Source organism: Callorhinus ursinus, unplaced genomic scaffold (genome assembly GCF_003265705.2).
Source record: "Callorhinus ursinus isolate GAN/ISIS: 27379988/994484 unplaced genomic scaffold, GSC_fseal_2.0 scaffold4, whole genome shotgun sequence".
Lineage (NCBI taxonomy): Eukaryota > Metazoa > Chordata > Mammalia > Carnivora > Otariidae > Callorhinus > Callorhinus ursinus.
In genome coordinates this window covers 142,580,374-142,605,969 of record NW_027397066.1, presented here as the reverse complement: position 1 = coordinate 142,605,969, position 25,596 = coordinate 142,580,374, and the positions used below count along the sequence as shown (strand labels likewise).

The 25,596-nt window shown below is 35.6% G+C and overlaps 1 protein-coding gene across 1 annotated transcript in view; it reads right to left on the bottom strand.

The window, feature by feature from the left end:
* The window catches only part of ANXA10 (annexin A10), a 95,360-nt gene that overhangs the window by 49,305 nt on the left and 20,459 nt on the right, over positions 1-25,596 (bottom strand). The window contains exons 2-3 of the mRNA XM_073891235.1: positions 16,336-16,417; positions 1,667-1,761 (exon numbers count right to left, since the gene is read on the bottom strand). Of these exons, the coding sequence (XP_073747336.1) occupies positions 1,667-1,761; positions 16,336-16,417 (177 nt within the window). The remainder of the gene's footprint in view (positions 1-1,666; positions 1,762-16,335; positions 16,418-25,596) is intronic.

Here is a 25,596-nt window from a genome sequence, read left to right as displayed (position 1 = left end):
TGGAGAACAGAAACAAGGTAAGCAAGGCTTTGTATGCTCTGGGAAGGTATTGGCTTATTCCATGGACCTGTGGATATTTGTGAGGCAGAAATAAGATAAACATTCAGGGACCGAATGAGGGAAGCAGAAATCTAGTTTTGGAACCATTCTAGCTTCAGTGTGGAGGCTAGACCAGAGAGAGAAGGCATGAAGGTAGCAGGTACCAGTTATAAGTTTCACATTAGTCTGGGTACCAAATGAATCAAGACTGTGTTAAGTGAGAGAAGAAGAGAGAAATGTGAGAGGAAAAATAATTTTCAAGACTTGATAACTGACTGTATGACAAGGATATTTTGGAGGAAAGGGGCCAGCATGACTCATTGTCTTCCATTGGTGAGATTGTGTTGTTAGCCAAGATTTCCATGCAATATGGATTGTTCAACAGAAGGTAGAGTTTAACAAACTTTGAGACCTCTGAGAGTATAAATTTTTCCATGTATTTTACATTCCTTGAGTGTAAGTACCTCATTTCTTAATGTTTTAATCTGTCTTAGTGTAATTTTGTAGAATATAGTAAAGTAATGCCTTCAACCTAAATTAACCTGATGTATAAAGTGCAAAGATGTATGCAAACCTTTGGGTTAAAAAAACACTGAAAAATGACCATTCTTATGGCCTATGCATATTAAAACAATATTAGATTAGTGATGCTAGAACTTTTATAGTTTTTATGTTCTCTTTCAAAAGAAAACTAGCACTGGTATCATAGGAATATAAGCTACGATAGCAGTTTTACCTGGAAAAAAAAAAAGCATAACTGGTTTCCTTTTATGGCTAAATTCAAATAATATAACTAGTAGTGGTAGCTTCTTCGATTATTAATTTATTCTACAACAGAGAGCTATCCTTATTTCATGTATTATAGCTGTTCAAAGACTGAGGTTTAGAGATGGAGTGAATTTATAAGAGCTAACTCTATAGGGAAAGTTTTATGATAGTGTTTCATCAATAATGCTCAGTTGACAAAGTAATTGCGATTTCAGGCCCTTTTGGCCTGAAGAGTTTTTGTTCTGAATCTGTGGTTTAAATGCATAACAAAAGAAAGGAATCTTTAATGGTACTTGCTTTGAAATTAGAATGTGATTACTTTAAAGCACTATGGATAGTTTTATTGCCTTAAACTATTGCCTTTAACTGCCATTCTTTTTTAATGGTCTCTACAACTGCATGCTGTGAGAAGAAAAGCTAGTCAGAATTCACTTTGGTTGAGAGTTAGGTGAAGACCTGTGGAGAATTGCAGGAAAGATCTTATTTTTTTGACCTAGTGATCATTAGCCCTTTCTATGCCTTCCCTAAAGCTTGACACAGGGGTGTTTCCAGCACAACATTTTTAGCCTAATTGGACCAACTAGCAGTGTAAGACTATCAGAACTTTCATTTTATGGAGCTGAATGATTTTTGAGAGAGGACTGATGGAGTCACTGTGTGAACATACCTCACACATAGATACATCTTTCTTACATTCCTTGAAACATGGTAGAGGCATAGGAACTGTTTCTGACATACAATGGAGTCTGAGATCTTTGTCGTCTGTGAGACTGAAAAGAATAACAGTATCTGTTTTCTGAAAGGGTTGTGATTTCCCAGGAGTTTGCCCTAGAAACAGGTCAAGATGAAGAGACCCTACCCGGCCATACATGCTCTGGTATGCCTCTGCAATCATCAGCCTTTGTGCATTACAGCGTTGAGTTAGAATGTTGATCAGCATGTCTTTGTCACAGCCTGGAAAAGAATAATATTTGAAGATTAGTAAAGTTGCTTTTCTGTAGTTTGGAAGAAGCCATTATCTAAGGATCAAAAACTATGGTGCTCGCATTATCTCTGATGGTACTTTAAAGCAGTGAGCAATTTTAACTAAAATTGGAAATCACAGAGCAACACTTGATGAAGGCTAGGTTCCTATCTCTCATTTTGGTGCTATGCCTACAGATTTTCCTTTAAAAAGATCCAATTAAAAAATACAGAAGAATAAAAAATATGGTCTTTCTTCAGTCACCTTTCCTACCCACCAAAAAAGGCTTCCTTGACCTTCAAGCTGATTAGTATTTAAACGGGTACAATATCTTTCTCATTTTACAGTTAAGGAGATAGAATTTATAATGAACATACATTAAGACAAAAATAACAGCTACAGTTCAAAACCTCCAGAAGAAGGAAGAGTAATGGACAAGGAAAGTATAAAAGTACGAGGGCTGTGTAACCTTCTGAGGGACTGTGTGAACCTCTTATGGTTGGCATGGAATATGGCCTCTTTCTCCGGTAACTGAGGCTGTTTCTGGGCTGTATGAGGCTTTTGTTTCCTTATATGCCAACTTACTGTACTGGCATGACACCCGAATGCACAACTAGTTCAGACAAATTTAGCTCTAACTATAGTCATAGTAGAATGACCAAAAAGGCCTTAACATTTCCCTCAGCGTGACTAAAATTTAGACAGGTTTCTTTGTGACTGTATGCCTTTGATCCCCCTTTTCTGAGAGCATTTACTTTGGAAAACTTGCAATTATAAATTCTTCTTTACTCCTTTGAGATATAAATCTGCCAATCACTTGCCAGTTTTACAATCCAGAAATGTCTTTCCCAAAATATTGGGAGCTATCTCTTTGAAATATAGTCATCAAGAAAGATAGAATCCCTATCTCCTAGTCTCTGTGGGCAGATAGGAACCTAACTTTCTCAAGAACTAATTAGCAAAAACAGATGACCTAACTGCATTGACAAACACCCACAACTCCCAGTGTTCTCCAGTACTTTTCAACTAGTCTCTCACCTCCCCCTGTGTGCTTAAAAACTCTCTTGCCCTTTGTTTCAGAGGAATTGAGTTCTTTCCTCTGTTGCTAAAGTCTTGATTTCTGTTGCAATAGTCTTGAATAAAGTCTTCCTTGCCTGTTTAGTTCTGTGTTACAGATTTTCTTTGACAAAAGTAGATATTTAATGGAGAAGAGGAGAAAAAGGAATTGAAAGCCTAGGATGTTAAGCAGATCATCTTTTTGGAAATTAAAGCCATCCTGGATGCCCTTGGTTCTTAGGAAAGCTGAGTCAGGTCCTGAAATATCTAGTGAATGAGGGCTAGTGACTAGGATTTACATAGATAACTACGCCCTGTGAAACAAAAGAAAGAGCAGGGTGTTTTATGCAGGTGAGAGAAATGATAAAATGGAAGGAGGGAGGCATAGAATCAGCTCCAAACACTGAAATTTATGGTTTATGAGAGGCATAGAGCAACATATTGCCCTGGGCCTAGCTTGTTAATGCCCTGGACTCAAAGGACACTAAGGAGTTCTGTAGGAGTCTGTTAACTGCATGATGGGAATTCCAAAGGGGACAAATTTTTAATAATAAATAGAAGATTTTTTCAGTTATATCCATTGTTATTTTTACTGTCTTCATATTTATATTATTCTTATAGTCTTCTGTTTTTTTGTGTTGTTCTGTTGAGATTATCTACAACCTACCTCTCTGACTGTATCTCCATTTTTCAAAGTGTTCATAGCAATTCTTGCTCATTTATTCTACCAGGATATTTCAGATTAATTTTATATGAATCTCAAAACTTTATTAAAAATTTTTAATTAAAATAACTGTAAATTTAGGAATCCATTTTGAAAAGTTTTTTTGTCACTATATCTGCTGAATTTTTTCATTGTTTTTCTTTTCTGAAAGATTTAGTAAAGGTTTGTGGAGTTTTTGTAAATGGCAAGAGACTTTATTTTGTTAAAAAATATTCATATTTGCATTTATATTGACATTAAAGTTACTTTATTTTGTTTCTTAACACATAATTGCTTAAATAAGTGACATTGAATTTTATAAACATAAAATTACCTTGTGTTCAAAAAAAATTACTGAACTCTCATTATTTTTAATAACTTTTTCATTGATTAGCTTAGATTTCGAGATACAAACAATATACTCTGCACATAATAAAATTTTGATTTCTCCTTTACAGTCATTTTAAGTTTTTCTTATTCTCTTGCATTCTGACAGGAATTCCTAGGTAATTCTTATTTCCTGGTTTAACAGAAAAGCATGGCATAACAAACCATAGCAATTTTATAGGGTTCGATGATACACAGTGATTCTTGTTATTTGTGGTAGTTTTCTACAAAGTTGTTATGAATACTGAATTAATAGATGCAGAACTATTGCTCTGAGGGGAAATACACAGATTTCAACAACCTCTGATCATAATATTTTTGTCAACAGAAATGCCATTTACAACATATATGTTTGTTTGCCAATGTCCTTAAAAAAATAAGCCTGTCTCATCAGCATTGAAATCCTTCTTTTTCTGATACACTTTTCCTGTATAAAATTTAGGAGGTGATTTTAAAGAATATCTTAAGGAGGTATTCTTCTACAGTCTACTGATCTACAGAACTTGTTCACCTGAAAGTTTAACAGTTTTTATGCTGTATCACCTTTTTTTAAAAATTTTATTTTATTATGTTATGTTAATCATCATACATTACATCATTAGTTTTTGATGTAGTGTTCCATGATTCATTGTTTGCGTATAATACCCAGTGCTCCATTCAATATATGCCCTCTTTAATATCCATCACCAGGCTAACCCATCCCCCCATCTACCCCCAGAACCCTCAGTTTGTTACTCAGAGTCCATAGTCTCTCATGGTTTGTCTCCCCCTCCGATTCCCCCCTTCATTTTTCCCTTCCTACTATCGTTTTTTTTTTAACATATAATATATTATTTGTTTCAGAGGTACAGATGTATGATTCAACAGTCTTACACAATTCACAGAGCTCACCATAGCCCATACCCTCCCCAATGTCTATCACCCAACTACCCCATCCCTCCCACCCCCCACCATTCCAGCAACCCTCAGTTTGTATCCTGAGATTAAGAATTCCTCTGTATCAGTGAGATCATATGATACATGTCTTTCCCTGATTGACTTATTTCACTTAGCATAATACCCTCTAGTTCCATCTATGTTGTTGCAAATGGCAAGATTTCATTTTTTTGATGGCTGCATAATATTCCATTGTGTATATATACCACCTCTTCTTTATCCATTCATCTGTCGATGGACATCTTGGCTCTTTCCATAGTTTGGCTATTGTGGACATTGCCGCAACAAACATTGGGGTGCATGTACCCTTTTGGGTCACTACATTTGTATCTTTGGGTTGAATACACAGTAGTGCAATTGCTGGGTTATAGGGGAGCTCTATTTTCAACTTTTTGAGGAACCTCCATACTGTTTTCCAGAGTGGTTGCAGCAGGTTGCATTCCCACCAACAGTGTAGGAGCGTTCCCCTTTCTCCGCATCCCCGCCAACAACTGTCGTTTTCGGACTTGTTAATTTTAGCCATTCTGACTGGTGTGAGGTGGTATCTCATTGAGGTTTTGATTTGAATTTCCCTGATGCCGAGCGATGTTGAGCACTTTTTCATGTGTCTGTTGGCCATTTGGATGTCTTCTTTGGAAAAATGTCTGTTCATGTCTTCTGCCCATTTCTTGATTAGATTAGTAGTTCTTTGGGTGTTGAGTTTGATAAGTTCTTTATAGATTTTGGATGCTAGCCCTTTATCGGTTATGTCATTTGCAATTATCTTCTCCCATTCTGTCGGTTGTCTTTTGGTTTTGTGGACTGTTTCTTGTGCTGTGCAAAAGCTTTTTATCTTGATGAAGTCCTAATAGTTCATTTTTGCCCTTGCTTCTCTTGCCTTTGGCGATGTTTCTAGGAAGAAGTTGCTGCGGCTGAGGTCAAAGAGGTTGCTGCCTGTGTTCTCCTCTAGGATTTTGATGGATTCCTGTCTCACATTAGGTCTTTCAACCATTTTGAGTCTATTTTTGTGTGTGGTATAAGGAAATGGTTCATTTTAATTCTTCTGCATGTGGCTGTCCAATTTTCCCAACACCATTTGTTGAAGAGACTGTCTTTTTTCCATTGGACATTATTTCCTGCTTTGTTGAAGATTAGTTGACCCTAGAGTTGAGGGTCCATTTCTGGGCTCTCTATTCTGTTCCATTGATCTATGTGTCTGTTTTTGTGCCAGTACAATGCTGTCTTGATGATTATGGCCTTGTAATAGAGCTTGAAGTCCGGAATTGTGATGCCACCAGCTTTGCGTTTCTTTGTCTACATTCTTCTGGCTATTTGGGGTCTTTTCTGGTTCCATATAAATTTTAGGATTATTTGTTCCATTTCTTTGAAAAAAGTGGATGGTATTTTGATGGGGATTGCATTGAATGTGTAGATTGCACTAGGTAGCATAGACATCCTCACAATATTTGTTCTTCCAATCCATGAGCATGGGACGTTTTTCCATTTCTTTGTGTCTTCCTCAATTTCTTTCATGAGTATTTTATAGTTTTCTGAGTATAGATCCTTTGCCTCTTTGGTTAGATTTATTCCTAGGTATCTTATGGTTTTGGGTGCAATTGTAAATGGGATCGACTCCTTAATTTCTTTCTTCTGTCTTGTTGTTGATGTATAGGGATGCCACTGATTTCTGTGCATTGATTTCATATCCTGCCACTTTACTGAATTCCTATATGAGTTCTAGCAGTTTTGGGGTGGAGTCTTTTGGGTTTAGAAACATAAAGTATCATATCATTGGCAAAGAATGAGAATTTGACTTCTTCTTTGCCCATTCGGATGCCTTTCATTTCTTTTTGTTGTGTGATTGCTGTGGCTAGGTCTTCTAGTACTATGTTGAATAGCAGTGGTGATAGTGGACATCCCTGCCATGTTCCTGACCTCAGGGGGAAAGCTCTCAGTTTTTCCTCATTGAGAATGATATTTGTTGTGGATTTTTCATAGATGGCTTTTATGATATTGATGTATGTACCCTCTATCCCTATAGCCTGAAGAGTTTTGATCAAGAAAGGATGTTTTACTTTGTCAAATGCTTTTTCTGCATCTATTGAAAGGATCATATGGTTCTTGTTCTTTTATTAATATATTGTATCACATTGATTGATTTGTGGATAAATCCCACTTAGTCGTGGTGAATAATCCTTTTAATGGACTGTTGGATCCCATTGGCTACTATTTTGGTGAGAATTTTTGCATTCATGTTCATCAGGGATATTGGTCTGTATTTCTCCTTTTTGATGGTGTCTTTGTTTGGTTTTGGGATCAAGCTAATGGTGGCCTCATAAAATACATTTGTAAGTTTTCCTTCCATTTCTGTTTTTTGGAACAGTTTCAGAAGTATAGGTATTAATTCTTCTTTAAATGTTTGGTAGAATTCCCCTGGCAAGCCGTCTGGCCCTGGGCTCTTGTTTGTTGGGAGATTTTTGATGACTGCTTCAATTTCCTTAGTGGTTATAGGTCTGTTCAGGTTTTCTATTTCTTCCAGTTTCAGTTTTGGTAGTAGATACATCTCTAGGAATGCATCCATTTCTTCCAGGTTATCTAATTTGTTGGCATATAGTTGCTCCTAATATGTTCTTATAATTGTTTGTATTTCTTTGGTGTTGGTTGTGATCTCTCCTCTTTCATTCATGATTTTATTTATTTGGGTCCTTTCTCTTTTCTTTTTGATAAGTCTGGCCAGGGGGTTATCAATCTTATTAATTCTTTCAAAGAACCAGCTCCTAGTTTTGTTGATATGTTCTACTGTTCTTTTGTTTTCTATTTCATTGATATTTCCTCTGATCTTTATTATTTCTCTTCTCTGGCTGGGTTTAGGCTTTATTTGCTGTTCTTTCTCCAGCTCCTTTAGGTGTAGGGTTAGGTTGTGTATTTGAGACCTTTCTTGTTTCTTGAGAAAGGCTTGTATTGCTATATACTTTCCTCTCAGGACTGCCTTTGTTGCATCCCAAAGATTTTGAACAGTTGTGTTTTCATTTTCATTGGTTTCCTTGTATTTTTTTAATTCTTCTTTAATTTCCTGGTTGACCCATTCATTCTTTAGTAGGACGCTCTTTGGCCTCCATGTATTTGAGTTCCTTCTGACTTTCTTCTTGTGATTCAGTTCTAGTTTCAAAACATTGTGGTGTTAAAATATGCAGGGAATGATCCCAATCTTTTGGTACCAGTTGAGACCTGATTTGTGACCTAGGTTGTTGTCTATTCTGGAGAATGTTTCATGGGCACTAGGAAGAATGTGTATTCTGTTGCTTTGGGATGGACTGTTTTGAATATATCTGTGAAATCTATTTGGTCCAGTGTGTCATTTAAAGTCTTTATTTCCTTGCTGATCTTTTGCTAGATGATCTGTCCATTTCAGTGAGGGGGGTGTTAAAATCCCGTACTATTATTGTATTGTTGTTGATGTGTTTCTTTGATTTTGGTATTAATTGGCTTATATAATTGGCTGCTCCCATGTTAGGGGCATAGATATTTACAATTGTTAAATCTTCTTGTTGGATAGACCCTTTAAGTAGGATATAGTGTCCTTCCTCATCTCTTATTATAGTCTTTGGTTTAAAATCTAATTTGTCTGATATAAGGATTGCCAGCCCAGTTTTCTTTTGGTGTCCATTAGCATGGTAAATGGTTTTCCACCCCCTCACTTTCAATCTGGAGGTGTCTAAAATGAGTCTCTTGTAGGCAGCATATCGATGGGTCTTGTTTTTTTTTCCAATCTGATAGCCTGTATCTTTTGATTGGGGCATTTAGCCCATTTACATTCAGGGTAACTATTGAAAGATATGAATTTAGTGCCATTGTATTGTCTGTAAGGTGACTGTTACTGTATATTGTCTCTGTTCCTTTCTGGTCTATGTTACTTTTAGGCTCTCTCTTTGCTTAGAGGACCCCTTCCAATATTTCTTGTAGAGCTGGTTTCTTGTTTGCAAATTCCTTTATTTTTTGCTTGTCCTGGAAATTTTTCAATGACAGCCTAGGTGGATATAGTATTTTTGGCTGCATGTTTTTCTCATTTATTGCTCTGAACATATCATGCCAGTCCTTTCTGGCCTGCCAGGTCTCTATGGATAGGTTTGTTGCCAATCTAATGTTTCTACCACTGTAGGTTACAGATCTCTTGTCCCGAGTTGCCTTCAGGATTTTTTCTTTGTCTCTGAGACTCATAAGTTTTACTATTAGATGTCAGGGTGTTGACCTATATTTGTTGATTTTGAGGGGGGTTCTTTTTGCATCCTGGATTTTGATGCCTGTTTCCTTCCCCAAATTAGGGAAGTTCTTTGCTATAATTTGCTCCAATATACTTTCTTCCCCCCCGCCCCCCGCCTCCTTCTTCTGGGATCCCAATTACTCTAATATTGTTTCATCTTATGGTATCACTTATCTCTCGAATTCTGCCCTTGTGATCCAGGAGTTGTTTATCTCTCTTTTTCTCAGCTTCTTTATTTTCCATCATTTGATCTTCTATATCACTGATTCTCTCTTCTGCCTCATTTATCCTAGCAGTTAGAGCCTCCATTTTTGATTGCACCTCATTAATAGCCTTTTTGATTTTGACTTGGTTAGATTTTAGTTTTTTTATTTTTCCAGAAAGGGTTTCTCTAGTATCTTCCATAGTTTTTTTCAAGCCCAGCTAGTCTCTTTATAATCGTCATTCTGAACTCTAGTTCTGACATCTTACTAAGGTCCGTATTGGTTAGGTCCCTGGCAGTTGGTATTGCCTGTTGTTTTTTTTTTTTTTTTGAGGTAACTTTTTCCATCTTGTCATTTTGTCCAGAGGAGAATAGGTGAATGAGAGAAGAAAATGGTAACAGGGTAAAAAGGACCCCAGAAAAATATACAGTAAACAAGTCAGAAGAGACCTGAAATGGGGGAAAAGAAAGGGAAAGAAAGAAAAAAGAAAAAAAGAAGAAAAAGTTAAAAAAAATAAAGAATATGATCAAATATGGTCAGGCTGGTGAATAGATCAGTGCCACACACTAGATTTTGGGTGTATTTTGGTGTATTAGAAGAAAGTGCCTCCCAAAATTTTAAAGAAAGAAAAACTTATATATGTACAAAAATAAGGGTAAATACGATGAAGGGATGGAATGTGACTGTAAAGATGAAAAGTATAAAAGATTTTATAAAAGGAATTGATAAGATAAGAAGTAGGTTAAAAAAAGAAAGAATAGAAATTAAAAAAAAAAGGAGAGAATGTAATCAGGCAGGAGTCTAGAACAAAGCCATACACTGGATATTTAGGGTATATTTTTGTCTGTTTGAAGAAACTGTATCCCAAAATTTTAAAGAGAGATCAACTTATATATATACCAAAAATAAGGTTAACTACTATGAGGATAGTCTATGACTCTAAAAATGAAAAATAAAAAAGAGTTTTAAAAAAGGGAGTGATAAGATGTTGGTTGAAAAAGGGAAAAAGAAAAATTCAAAAAAGAAATAGAAAAAGAAAAAAATGAAAATTAAAAATATTAACTTTGAAAGACTAAAGAATCAGGGGGGGAAAAAAGCCATGAATTCTATGTGCTGTATTCCCCTAGTCCTGGAGTTTTTCGTTCTCATTGATCGGCAAACTTGGTCTTGGCTGGCTATTCTTTCTCATCTTCTGGGGGAGGGACCTGTTGCCGTGGTTCCCAAATGTCTTTGCCGGAGGCAGAATTGCCCTGCCCTTGCCAGGCCGGGCTAAGTAATCTGCTTGGGTTTGCTCTCGGGAGCATTTGTTCCCTGCAAGCTTTCCGTGCAGCTTTGGAGGATTAGACTGAAAATGGTGACCTCCCAATCTCTGTTCTGGAGGAGCCAAGAACCCGGGGCCCCACTCCTCAGGGAGCCCCCAGAGAAATGCAGTCAATCGCTCCTATCTCCCTGGTCCAGGGCCGCACTCTGTGTTCACCCGGCCTGTGACCGAGCATTTCTATCTCTGTTGCCTGACCCAGTGTGGAGTCTCCAAACCCAGCAGATCCCTGTGGTGTGCTCTTGTGCTGCTCCTCCCGGGGGAGGAAGGGGAGTCTCCCTGGATCTGCTGCTTGTTGGGTCCCTGCTGGAGGAGCAGTGGCCTGACTGTGCCGCAGATCACGGTTTATGGCAACCCCGAGCTGTGAGCCCACTCCTCGGCTCTGTCTTTGCAGCTGGCTTCCCCGCTTCGATACCTGGGAGCTCTGCTGCACTCAGGCACCCCCGGTCTTTCTGTGACCCCGAGGGTCCTGAGACCACACAGTTCCAGTGAGGGTTCCTCCCCACACTTAGCCACTGGAGTGACGTCCCTCAGCAGAGCAGACTTCTAAAAGTTCCGATTTTGTGCTCTGCTGCTCTATCACTTGCCAGAAGTGGTGGACAGAGGCCCCCGCCGTCTATCCTCCAGAATATCGCCTTGGATTCACTTCTCCACAGGTCCTACCTTACAGAAAGTGGTCGCTTTTCTGTTCAGAGAGTTGCTGCTATTCTTTTCTATGATCTCCTGTTGAGTTCGTAGGTGTTCTGAATGGTTTGATAACTATCTAGCTGAATTCCTGGGACCAGACGAAATTTAGGTCTCCTACTCCTCTGTCATCTTGCCCCTTCCCCCACTGTATCACCTTTTGAAACATGCAAGGCATCTATCACTACTTTCAAGAGAAAGCTGATCACTACACTTTTTATATTATTAGTTTTTTGTCATGAACTCAGAAATTTAGCTGCTTTTCCACAGCTTTATAACTTAGAACAGATTTTACTTTAGCATTTTTCTGGGCAGCTTCATGCATAGACAGTGAATTTTATCTTTTTTTCTGGATGTACTATATTGGTGATTTATTAACATTAATCTCATGGCCAACAGCATTAGAACTAATGTCTGAATGAAGCTTATTGATGCACATATTTTCTCTGTAATATTTCTTCTTGTGCTTGGGAACATTTGACAGCACTTCATCACAACATTTGGAGGGCGTTTAAAAGAACACAATCACGAACAAAGAGCATAAAGATACAAAAAAATTGGAGCATTAAATAAACCACAAAAAGGACACTTGTTAATAGTGTAAGAGCTGAAACAAGAAGGAAAAGCATCATCTTGTCTAATCTCAGCTGGAATATGTGCTCTGATGACTCAAAGTTTACACCTCTCTGCATATTCCTGTTTATGACCATGAAAGTCCTGCAAATGTTGATTTTGGTGTTATGAATGAATTTTACAAGTAGACAAATTAGCATATGTGGAATCTGTGAATAATAAACATTGATTATATGGTCAAGTAGGTAAAAGTGGTCTACTAAGCAGGAAAATAATTATTACTAAAATTTCAAATTATATCTAAATAGCACTGAGTGATCTACACAGATAGATTATAATGGAATAGAGGAAGATATACTATGCTAACATACTGAAAAAAAAGCTGGAGTAGCTATATTAATTTTAATACAAAAAACTTCAGAAGAAGGAAAATTATCAGGGATGAAAAGAACCATTACATAATGATAAAGGGGCCACTTCTCCAAGATGATATTATAAATCTTCATATGTGTGAGCCCAATAAAAGAGCATCAAAATACATGAGTTAAAAACTGATAGAACTGCTAGAAGAAACAGATGAATCCACTATTTTATCAGGAATTTAGTACCTCTTTATCATAAATGGACAGATCCAGCAGGCAGAAAACTTATAAGCACATGTTTGAAATCAGTAACATCATCAATCAACTTGATATAATTGATATCTATAGAATACTTCAACAACAACAGGTTGTTGTTCTCAAGCTCACATGTAATACTAAGATAGACTACATAAAATATACCTTAACCAGTGTAAAATAATAGAAACCATGCAAAATAAGCTCTCAGACCACAGTGGCATTAAACCAGAAATCAATAACAGAAAGATAGATGGAAAACCTAAAATTCTTGGAGCTTAAACAACACACTTGCAAATAACACAAAAAACGCTCAAGAAAATTAAAAAAAAATCAAACTAATTTGAAAATGAAAATATAAACTATTAAATTTGTGAGATGCAGCAAATGAAATGCTTAGAGGAAAATTTATGGCCTTGAATAAATATGTGGGAAATAAATACCTAAAAGCACTAATATAAACTTCCACCTTAGGAAACTAAATAAAAGAATGAATTAAGTCTAAAGTAAGCCAAAGCAAATAAACAATGAAAATTAGAGTAGAAATAAATTCAATTGAAACAGGAAATTTATAGAGAAAATCAATTAACCTGAAAGCTCATTCTTTGAAAAAATCAATAAAATTGATAATCCCCTAGCCAGGTTAACTAACAAAAAAAGAGAAAAGATACAGTTACTCATATCAGAAATGAAAGAGGGTACATTGCTACAGATACTATGGATATGAAAAGGATAAGAAAGGAATACTAAGAACAACCCTGTGCCCATAAATTTGATACTGTAGATGAAATGGATCAATTTCTTCAAAGACACAATCTACCCAAACTTACACAAAGAGAAATAGACAATATGAATAGGCCTATATCTATTAAAGAAGTTAAACACATATTAAATAACTTGTCAAGACAGAAAGCACCTGGCCCTGATGGGTTCACTGGTGAACTCTACCAAACTTTTGAAGAATAAAATTTTATGATTTTTTTGTTTGTTTACGGTCTCTTCCGGAAGATATAAGCAGAGGCAATATTTCCTAAATCATCCTATGAGGTCAGCATTACCCTACTACCAAAACCAGGAAAGCATTACAAGAAAGGAAAACTACAGACCAATATCTGTCATGAACAGAGATGTAAAAATTCTTCAAAAATATTGGCAAATTGAATTCAATACTGTATAAAAAGAATGTGCATTATGACCAAGTGGTGTTTCTTTCAGGTATGCAAGTCTTATCTCAACATTTGGAAATCAATTAACATAATTTATTACATCAATAGAATAAAGAATAGAAACTGTTGACTGTATCAACAGATGAAAAAAAAGCATTTGACAAAATCTAACACCTGTTTAAGATGAAAACTCTCAGCAAAACCTATAGGGAACATATACTTAATAGGGACAAAGATAAGGAACAAAGCAAGGATGTCCACTCTAAATAGCACTGACTATTTCAAAAAAGATTTTGACTTGATGTTGCTTTGTCAAGAATTAGGCATGTAGGTTAAAAATAATTCCAGTTGTCTAGCATCTCACAGGGATGATTTGGGAAATACATATGTTAATTGAGACAAAATAAACACAGTTATTCTAAGACTGCACAGACTGGGAAAGTAGCTTCTAATGGTAAGGATACTGGACTGCACTATTAAGGAATATTAACTGAGAGTTATTCCTTTTTAGTGTGATTGGTGAATTTTTATATAATTTAAGACAATTTTTGTTAAAACTACTCATTTTTGTTTGCTTTAGAGTATTTTTTCGCTTTCTGATTTTTCTAAGTAAAACACAGTAGCCAAGTCAAAAATCAACAAGTGGAACTACTTCATCAAACTAGAAAGCTTCTGAAGAGCAAAAGAAATAACAGAATGAAAAAGCAATCTACAGAAAGGGAGAAAATATTTGCAAACCATATACCTGATAAGGGATTAATATCTAAAATACATAAGAATCTCATACAACTCAATAGCAAAAACCAAATAATCTAATTAAAAATGGGCAAAGAACCTGAACAGATATTTTTCTAAAGAAGACACACAAATGGTCCATAAGTACATGAAAAGCTGCTCAATATCACTAATCATCAGGGAAATGCAAATCAAAACTATAATGAAATATCACTTTACACCTGTTAGAATGACTATTATCAAAAAGACAAGAAGAAATGTGGAGAAAAGGGAATTCCCATTGGTAGGAATGTAAATTGGTACAGCCACAATGGAAAACAGTGTGGAAGTTCCTCAAAAAATTAAAAACAGAATGATACAGCAATCCTACTTCTGGGTGTTTTATCTAAAGTAAATGAAATCATTATCTCATAAAGATATCTGCACCTCCATATTCACTGTAGAGCAAACCACTGAAGTTCCATCAACAGATGAAAAGATAAAGAAAATGTGATTCTCTCTGTCTCTCCTGTGCCAGGGTCATCAGGTTGGACAGACTTTAAAGCATTTTGAGATGTGTTCTTGCTGTGGCATGCTGGAGTGGACAGTATGTGATCAAACCCTAAACCTCCTGGAATTCTTCAGTCTAAAACACTGACAAGCAAAAAATTACAATGGTCAAATTGAACCTACATTCTGACCCTAAAGTTGTTATGACAGGAGAATTGAAACTGGAGCAAAGAAAAATTTTTTCAGTGAATAGATTGATGTATAGTTTTAAAGCAAAAATTACTCTCCTGAAGACAAAGTTAATCCATAACTTTTTGTTAACTTGTCTCTATTTTTCTAGTGATGCCTGATATTTTAAAAGGCATGAAAGCATTGCAAACTCCTCAAGTCAGCTTTAGAGAGCATATTTAAAGTCCTTTATTGTTTTCCTGTGAGATTCTGCTGGTGAATAAAACACAAAAATGAGCATGCATGCATGTGTTCATGCTCACGTACGCATACATATGCACACACACAAAGCGTAGTTATCATAAAGGCAACTTTGTCTTTAAAGTTAAGAGCTTGTTTCTTATGAAAGGCTTTGCATGTTTTATGCAAAATTTCAGTGTTTATCTTCATACTCATCAGAAGTCTTAAAACAGGTTTTAGTTAAGGAAAATATATGGATGTTTACCAGCTCCATTTCATTTCTTAAAGATTAAATCTTTTTTTTAAAAGAACTCAACAGTTTTCCTCCCTTATCTCTACAGTCCTTTTCTAAACTCTAGTTTCATTCATTGAACATCCATTTATTAAGCACCTGCATGCCAGACACCACATTCTGGGAGCTCTCTGAAGTCCGAGGTGACACAAAGGACAAGTACAATGAAAATGAGATCAGTGACACAAGAGTGCAGAAGAGGGTGCCCTGGGGGTTGGCATGGCTGGTTGAGTTTGGAGTGCCCAAAGTATGAGTCAAAGAGGAAGAATTATTTGAAGAGAATCTTGAAAAGAATTTGGATGCAAAATAACAGAAGAAAATAGCATTCCGGGCAGGGGATTATTGGACTAGTCAGATCCAATTTGGGGAATAGCAGGAAGTTTGATTTGGCTGGAAATGGAAGTAGCAAAAAAAAAAAAAAAAAAGGCTAGTAAACAAACAAGGTCAAAGAAGGAAGTTTTTTCCTAGGATGATTTTTGGTTTGGGATTTCATTTAATGTAGTTAGTGTTGAGACATTTAAGGATTTAAGGCAAAAACATGTCAAGATCAGAGTTGCAGTTGAGAGAGCAAATTGGCTTACCATTATTGTCCTTTTCTATTATTTTTCTTCTTATTCTATTTCTTTGCCCAGATTTTTGTTTTAATCTGTGTTTGCCTTCTGTTAGACATCAGCTATTTACACCCATATTACAATCTTAAAACAAGGTAAAGTGAAAAAAAATTACAACAAAAGATAATGGAAATAATCAGGCTTACCAAATCCTTGGAGTGCTCCCCCTAGCATTTGGGCATCCATTATGGGATTGAAATTGGGAGCTGGGAAAATGGTTCCTTGCACCTGGTGGGAATAGTCAATGAGAAAGAGATTGTAGTATTTTATAAGAAAGATTTCAACATTTTTTTGCAGATAAAACAAAAACATTCTATGTGTTTAAGACACACAAATTTATTAAACAAATGCATTAATTGTATGGAGCAAATTTGGTTGAATTTCTTTTAATCCAATGGCCTCTATTATATTGGCTCTCTTATTCATCTAGGAATTTGAGATACTAGAACCAATAGTGGAAAATGTGAGAGTCAAATAAATATAAATCTTGGTAATAAACTGTAAACATTTTCTTAGGAATTTGTGGCTATTTAAAGAAACTGAAAGGAGAATTCTATTGGAATTCATGACATTTATATCGATTAGAAGTGGCACTTGCCACCATAGCTTTTTCACACACTAGGGTCCCTAAAATCATACTAAAAAAATCGAAATATTTGAATTTGGGTTGTGAGATTCATAAAAATCTAGGTGATATAGATAGGGCAGAGATTTTTTTAGCTGAAGCTTGCAGCTGCAGAGGAAAACATAAAAACCTGACTGACATTCAATTTAAATTTTCTTTCTTGCTAATAATAAAATAGCAGAACACTTATGTTAGACTTTGAATTCACGTGGTCTATTATTTCAGACAGAGCCAGCCAGGACTAGGTACCATATCATCATACTCACCACAAGAGAACTATCAATCAAAATTTATTAAGAATGGTCCCTCTCCCCTGTTTGTTGTCAGTGTGCCCAGAAACATTGGGAAAAAATGTCTTCCCATAGCAAATGGGTCTACTAGGCCTTGAGAACTCAGGCATTCACCAAGTTCTTCTACAAGAATAGTATCTTAGCGGAAGATGAAGTTTTCTAGTGCCCATTTTCTTACAGTAGAAAATTAATTAATGAGAAGAAGATGGCACCATAATGTCTAGTCCAAGAAATATATGTATACTAACACCAAAATATTTATGAAAAGATTTTGAGGGACTAAGGACATTGTTCACTTGAGTTAAAACTAAAAAAAAAAATCAGTTTGGATTTCATTTGATTAATATTAATGATGATGAAGTTGTCTATTTGAAGTAGCCTGGGAACCATATAATAATTGTGATATATCCATATTTTCTTAAGTTCAGCCGTGTTAATGAAACATACTTTTTAAATGCCTGTATGGATAGATATATGTAATTAAAATAAGTATGGTCTGCATCTTACATTGCTAAAGTGCATGCAGTTTGCTTTGGATATTCAAGTTTATTGGAGATGATCTAGAGACTAAGTTCTCTTGAGCCAATCCTCACTTCTGCGAGCTATATATTAGACAATATGAGTGTTATCTCCTTTATCCACTAACCTTTTCCACTGGGACTCTATTAAGACCATTTGAATATATTTACTATTTAAATATAATAGTAAACCATTATTTTTATGCCAATTATTATGTTTCATTTAAGCTCAGGTCAGCAACATTATTCCATATAAGGTACATACTTAATGTTCTTTTTACTTATTTTGTCATTGGAACACTGATTTTGTCTTTTAATGACAATATTTTTCTAGCTTTATTAAGAGGTCATTGATATATAACTGTGTAAATTTAATTTGTATAACATGATTTAATATGTATATATTATGAAATGATTACCACAATAAGGCTGATTAACATATTTATCACCTCACAGTTGCCCTTTTTTTTTCTGATGAGAACATTTAAGAGCTACTCTTAGAAACTTTCAAGTATACAATATAGTATTGTTAACTAAAATCACCATGCTGTACATTAGATCCTCAAACTTTTTCCTTATAACTGTAAGTTTGTACTCTGTGACCAGCATCTCCCAATCCCCCCTCCCCTCCCCCACACTCCAGCCAGTCCCTGGCAATCACCAGTTTTTTAATGATCATTTTGACTAAACTGACCAGTTAAGTCTATTGAAACAGTCAATTATCAGTTTTAATTTTGTTCCCTGAATCAAGCAGTTATTTGAAAAAAGATTGTTTTGGGCCATAAAACTTTTTCAAATGACTACGACATACCTATAGATATATATTCATCTATTTTAAGGTAATTTGATCTTTCCTTTGGATATTTTTTTCCAAAATTTGTGCTCAACCATAGTCTGTGCATTCCTTAATATCCAACATCAGTCTCTGATGAAATGAATCTATCTGACCACTTCTTTTACTAACTCCCTAGAACTTACTGCATTTGTATTTAAAATCAGTACCTTATGTTTTCCCATTTGCTACCTATTCTTTTTTTTTTTTAAGATTTTATTTATTTGAGAGAGAGAGAATGAGAGATAGAGAGCACGAGAGGGAAGAGGGTCAGAGGGAGAAGCAGACTCCCTGCTGAGCAGGAAGCCCGATGTGGGACTCGATCCCGGGACTCCAGGATCATGACTTGAGCTGAAGGCAGTCGCTTAACCAACTGAGCCACCCAGGCGCCCATTACCTATTCTTAAAACTAGGAATTTCACTACGTAATACATAGTACATGTTATTTTATAACATAGTGCTGTACCAAGTAGTTATTCTTTGGCTACATTTCTTGTCCCTCTAATTATATTTTATGTCCCTTGATTACAGTATATCAAATCTATACCATGATTTTCTATGTAGGGAGACTTCTTTTTAAAATGTTTTCATCTAGGGGCGCCTACGTGGCTCAGTGGTTAAGTGTCTGCCTTCAGCTCAGGTCATGATCCCAGGGTCCTGGGATGGAGCCCCACATCAGGCTCCCTGCTCAGCGGGAAGCCTGCTTTTCCTTCTCCCACTCCCCCTGCTTGTGTTCCCTCTCTCGCTGTGTCTCTTTCTGTCAAATAAATAAAATCTTAAAAAAAATGTTTTCATCTACTGGTGATGTCACTTAAGTTAAATGATTTCTTAAAAAAATGAGATTGTTGGCTGAATGACCTGGCTTTATACGCAATAAATATGATAAACTTTTTTTTTTTTTACAAATACAGGATATACATGAATTAAGCAGATTCTTTTATTCATTATATTTGTCATATTTGTTGGTTTGTATTAGGAAAACTGAACAGAGACAAATAAATGAGACAGACAAACAAAAATTACCCTGGAGAAGAGGGTGCAGGAGAGAGAGATGTTCCTGGTTTGATAGGGCACAATTTTTTCCAGCCATATGTATGAACAAGTAAGTGATCTGGGAAATGGGAGCACAGTGTCTCAAGACTCTCTTGTGAGAGTAAAATAATCTGATTTGAGTTCTAGTAGTAACACTCTATAGCAATGTGAAGGATGAAACAAAAAGAAGTTATACAGGTGGCAGAGGTAGCTAATTTGGAAACCCGGTTGAAATTCAGTGCACCCCTGAACTGAGACAAATAGCATGTTCTTAATAAATATAGATTGCTTAGTTAACTGAATGTAATTTATTTTACTAATTTTTAAGATTTATTTTAAATTAACACAGTAACAGTAGTTAAATCTTTTGAAAGAGTCAGAGACTTTTGTTTCAGGTGTTTTTGAGCATTTTGCCTTTTAAAGCAATGTTATTTTTTATATACATGTTCCTAATTTTTCACATCTTAGAGCAAATTGGAAATTTTGAAAAATTGGACACTTTCTGGTGTGACATGAAAAATAATGTGTGTATGGTAAAATTATTTTATTTTTCTTGCTCTGAAAATTGACAGATTTAGAAATAGTATCACTTGTCTAAGGCAAAATAAATTCTAATGCCTGTCATTTCAATTTAAATTCTTACCACAAGGTAATCAAAATATAATCTTTGCTTCTAGTCATTTGTGAATTTAGGTTTTGACAGAGGAATACAAAATACTCCCTTTTTGAAGGACAGAATAAACTGCTTCATAAACTCACTAAGCAGAAGAGCATGAGTAATTTGTAGATTTAAAGTTGGTTCTAGAATCTACCCTGAATAAATAATGAATAGATTTCTTTAAAATTATTATCTGGAACTGAATACAAACTGAAAAAAAATTCACATATATTTTGCTCTTGAAGTTGATAAAATTGTTTGCATCATCTCATATCAATAGGTACATCAAAAAGTAGATATTTCATTTATTCACAGCTAATCCAGGAGCTAGAGTCCATAAAACCATATCCCTCCAAAGTCAACACTGATAAGCTACCTACATTTTAATCCTTTTTCTCATGTGGCTTTTGAGTTACACTCATATTGAGAATCTGAATGCCTCAAAACTTTTGACTTTGAACTATTAGCCATGCAGGTTGACAGTTTTACTGACTGGATGCTTGTTAGAGTACAGGTTTTTTTCTTTTTTCTTTTTTTTAAGATTTTATTTATTTATTTTTCAGAGAGAGAGAGAGAGAGAGAGAGTACAAGCAGGGGGAGCAGCAGGGAGAGGGAGAAGCAGGCTCCTCACTGAGCAGGGAGCCCTATGGGGACTGGATACCAGGATCCTGGGATCATGACCTGAGCCGAAGCAGATGCTTCACAGACTGAGCCACCCAAGTGCCCCAGAGTACAGGTTTCAGTGGATAATTCAGCATCATTGAAATACCTTGGTTTTGGTATCGTTGAGATGACTAGATCTCCAGTGATATTTAGGATTTTTGGAGCCGTGAAAGGAAAATCTACAGGAATCTTAGGATTCCCTTTCTATAGAGCACTTCCTTGAACCAGACATTTATCCACCTTTGGGGCATTGGTCCTTGGATCTCCATTGGCTCATTCCCAAATGCCTTAAACTCTCCTGAAGGTCTTCAGCCACCTAATCTCTGACTCATATCTGACAAGAGTTGTGGTGATGGGGTTTCAGTGGCTTTAAACACAACACCGAAAGATGGGTTAACAAACATATTGTTCCTCTCTCTTACCCTTCCACAACCAATCTGCCCTTCAGTCCAATCCTGTCAGCCCTATCTTCACAAAAGCTTTCATGTATTTCCCTTTTTTAAAATTTCTGTTCCTACTACCTTAGTCTTTACCACTTTTCTTTTGGGTTTATTTCAATATGCTGCTAAGTAGGTCCAGTTTCCTTTCACTGCTAGAATGATCCTTCTAAAAGATCTAACACATCATTTGTCTTTCCATGCCTAAAATTCTTAATACGCAAAACATTGCTTCTCAATATTTGTTTTCTACTGTGGTGCACAGAATGGATGATTTTCACATGAAAGAAACATCCCTGGGAACATATAGGGTTATGAACACATAGCAGTATGCTAGCCTTAATGAGTGTTTATTTTTGCCTACTCAACAGAGAGTTTGTAATGCTGAATGAGACTCTCATGGGCAAAACATGAACTGTAAGGAATAGAAAAATACATTCGTACTTTGGCTTATTAGTATTAATGGCAATATTTATTTTCAGTGCTTACTGCAATTCATTCCTATGACTGAGAATAGATGACTTGTGGGATTCAATTCAAATATTTTGACAGAATAAGCAATATTCTTTATGACCTGGTCCTTTACTATCTGTGTGGGTTTATGTTTTATTTTCTCTCTCCTGAACCTCTCAACTCATATGCCATACACACATAGCTACACACTCCAGCTAAAAGGGACACTGTATCATTATTTGTTCTGTTCTATATGTGTGGAATATCCCCCCTTCCTCCCACAACACACATACTCATCTCCTGACTCCATCTTATGATTCCTACAATTTATCCTATGCCAGAGCTGTAGTATATCCTGTTAGAGCACTGGTAGTGTATTGGCAGAAAATATTCATTTCTAATTTTACCAGGTTTCTAAGAATAATGAGTCAAATTACCTTCCTTTGTTTTGTTGAGAATGAAACTTAATGTGAGTGGTTGTGCAAATTTGGAGATTGAACTGTTCTCATGAATAAAGGAAGAATATTTGGATTTCCAGGAAACAATTTGGGAAGAGCTGTGATGAATAACAAGAATGGACAGTAAGGGATAATTACTTTCTGTGATTTCTCCCTGATATTCACAATTTTTCATTAATATTTGTTAAAAGGTATTATATATGGATTTTTTTTTCAGACTAGGGAAAAGGATGAGTTATTTGGGTTCAGTCTGGGTGAAAAAAAATAATGTGCTACTGTACAGGTTCATATGGAAAAAGATCTTGACGACATAAGATGCTAAGAATTTGAAGCCTAGCATCTTGCACCTGGGTGGCTCAGTCGGTAAGCGTCTGCCTTTGGCTCAGGTCATGATCCCGGAGTCCTGGGGTCGAGCCCCGCATCGGGCTCCCTGCTCTGCGGGAGGCCTGCTTCTCCCTCTCCCCCTCCCCCTGCTTGTGTTCCCTCTCTCGTTGTGTCTTTCTCTGTCGAATAAAGAAATAAAGTCTTTAAAAATAAATAAATAAAATAAAAGATTAAAAAAAAGAATTTGAAGCCTAGGGAAAGCTTTAGACTATACATCACATAAAAAGGGTATTTAAGGCAGTCTCATGTGTACACCCTCCACACAGACTCTGGCTATGTGTCTTCCTGCTCCTTCAAGACTTTTAAGTCCCCCCAAACATATATTAAATGGTGTTACTTTATTAGACGCTATATATGATTTGACATCATTGCTGATTTAGCCTTTTCAAAGTTCTCAATAGACTGTAAGAATTTTGATTTCACCAAATTGACTTAATTTGGCTAAATATGATATAACTCACATCAGTTCTAAGTATTGCCTCTCAGCATTTAAAATTCACAATCGGAATTTAGTTCTATACTATGTAATGTAATGGACTGGACTTCAAGTTTATGTGCAAATTCCCAGTTAAATTGCTTACTAGGCAGGGGTCCTGGGTGGCTCAGGGAGTTAAGCATCTGACTCTTGATTTTGGCTCAGGTCATGATCTCAGGGTTGTGAGACTGAGCCCCACATTGGGCTTTGTGCTAGTGGGGAGTCCACTTGAGATTCTCTCCCTCCCTCTCCCTCTGCCCCCTCCCCCCTCTAAAATAAATAAATCTTGAAAAAAATTACTTACTAGGCAATCCAATACAATGGTAATTTTTTCCTAATCACCTTTCCTCAGTCAGAATCACCCTCTCCCTCCTCTTTACCCTTATATTTCTAATGAGATTAGGAGGTTTGGAAACAAAGTTAAGATGTCACTGATCCAAGAGGCTGCAGTTGACATGGACTTTAGAGAATGGGTCTTATTAGTAGAGGGTGAAAATGGAGGATAAAAAAGTTGAGCAACTAAAAGAGAATGAAAGAGAAAAAACACATTCAAGGGGAAAAATTGAGATTATATGGGAAATAAAAATATTTTTAGTATATACTCTAGAATATAAGAATGTGATCTTTAATATCCTAAAAGACTTAAACTTGGAGTTTAGTTGAGTAGCACAGCAAATGTTCTCAACTTTTAACTCTAAGTATTTAGTATATCAGTAATGTGTTTTTAATCAAATTTTGGAGTTAACTTTGATATTACATAAGATAGAATGAGCCAATTAGCCTGAAGAAATGTGCATATTGATATACATAATTGTAGCTCAGACTTATTGTAGTCTTATAGAATTTAAATATTCTAGGTCTTATACTAAATAATTAGATAAATTATTTTGTGTTCATAGGTAAAATAATTTATTTTTATGTAGCTATTTACTACATAATTAAAGGTACTTTAAATACTAGTTTATTTAGCTTTACATATAATAACTTATCATATCCCCTGTCAATTTATTCAGTTATTCTTTGAGGAAAGTTAAAATAAACAACAATATGTGTAATAGATTGTGCTACATACTATCATTAGTTTACTACTATAAATGAAATGCATACACACAACTGATTCAAAGCAGATGATAACTTATATTATAAAAATCTCATAAAATACCACAGAATTTGGAGGAAGAGATAATCTGTGAAAATAGGAAAGAGTATAAGGGAAGTTTTCTTGAAGAAGTTTTGAGGCAAAAATCTCATGTTTGATTAGATTTTGACAAGTGGAAATGTGTTGTTTGGAAGTCTCATGTTTTTTCATGAGGTTCTACCTCATTTCCTTAGATAGTTTTATGGGCTGACATTATTCATTTTTTGCTATTTCATATTATTTCTAGCCTAATTTTCTTATCACAATTATAAACAATATTAAATGCTTGAAACTAACAGAACAAAAGACGTATGAGATATTCTTACACATCATGGAAAAAATATACATCTTACCATACATTTATATTATACATAATGTTTCTAGGGAAAATGTTAGATAAAAATAAAGCTATTCATAATTAAATATAAAACAAGCATTATAGATACTAAATGTATTCAACTAGTAGAGTTTTTATTATCTTTGATCGTTTGCACAAATATTCTGTATTAGTCAGTTTAGAATTAATAGTATGAAATTTAGAGAATTAAAAAAACCCCACAAATTAATAGAATATACCATAAAGGTATCATTATGCATTTCAACAATATCTTCAGAATTGTTTTCTTCTCACCTAATATATATTTTCTTTCTTTCTTTTAAGCAGATCTCTGAAAACCTTCCACATCAGGAAATGGTTTTGAGGGAGAAATTCTCTATAGAACAGAATATAATCTATAAGGCTTAGTATCTTTCTCTGAGTGAAACACTGGAAGGATTCTGAATAATTTAGGCGACAACTCCCCACTCATTAGTAAGACTTACTAGAAAAGATAGAATACAGGAACCATCATGCAATCCCTCCTGCTCTGAGAGAGCAATTACATTACAATCACTTTACCCTCAGTTTGGTCTAAAGGATTTTTCAGGACCTGAGAGCGCAGCATTAAATCAAAGTGAACAAGAAGAACCTGCAGGGTTACAATAGCTTCCTCCCCCAAATAGAAACACATGGCTGAGACCACTGTGAGACTGATCATCAGATGGTACTCTACATAACTATTTCAGCTGAAAGAGAAGAACTTGTGTTTTTATATGATCTTTTTGAAAGCTCTATTGTTTAATGTCCCATGCTAATAAGGCTAAATGTGCACTTTCCCCTTTTCTTTCATAGCTTCACAACACTCCCCAACCCTTAATACAATGGCAGAGCTCCATGTAGGTGAGTCCCTTGTTCACCAGAAGCTTAGTACTTAGTTGGTAAGACAAAGATTATACGAAACCTGGAGTGATAGGATTTATTCCTGCTAAAACTGAAAGAATACAACATGTATTTATTAATAGTCTGGTACATTTTTAAAAGAAGTTATTTTGGAGTACACACTATTATTCCAGTTGTTCAAATATCCTTCTGGGGGCAACTATTCCAGTATTGCTTTTAGAGCTA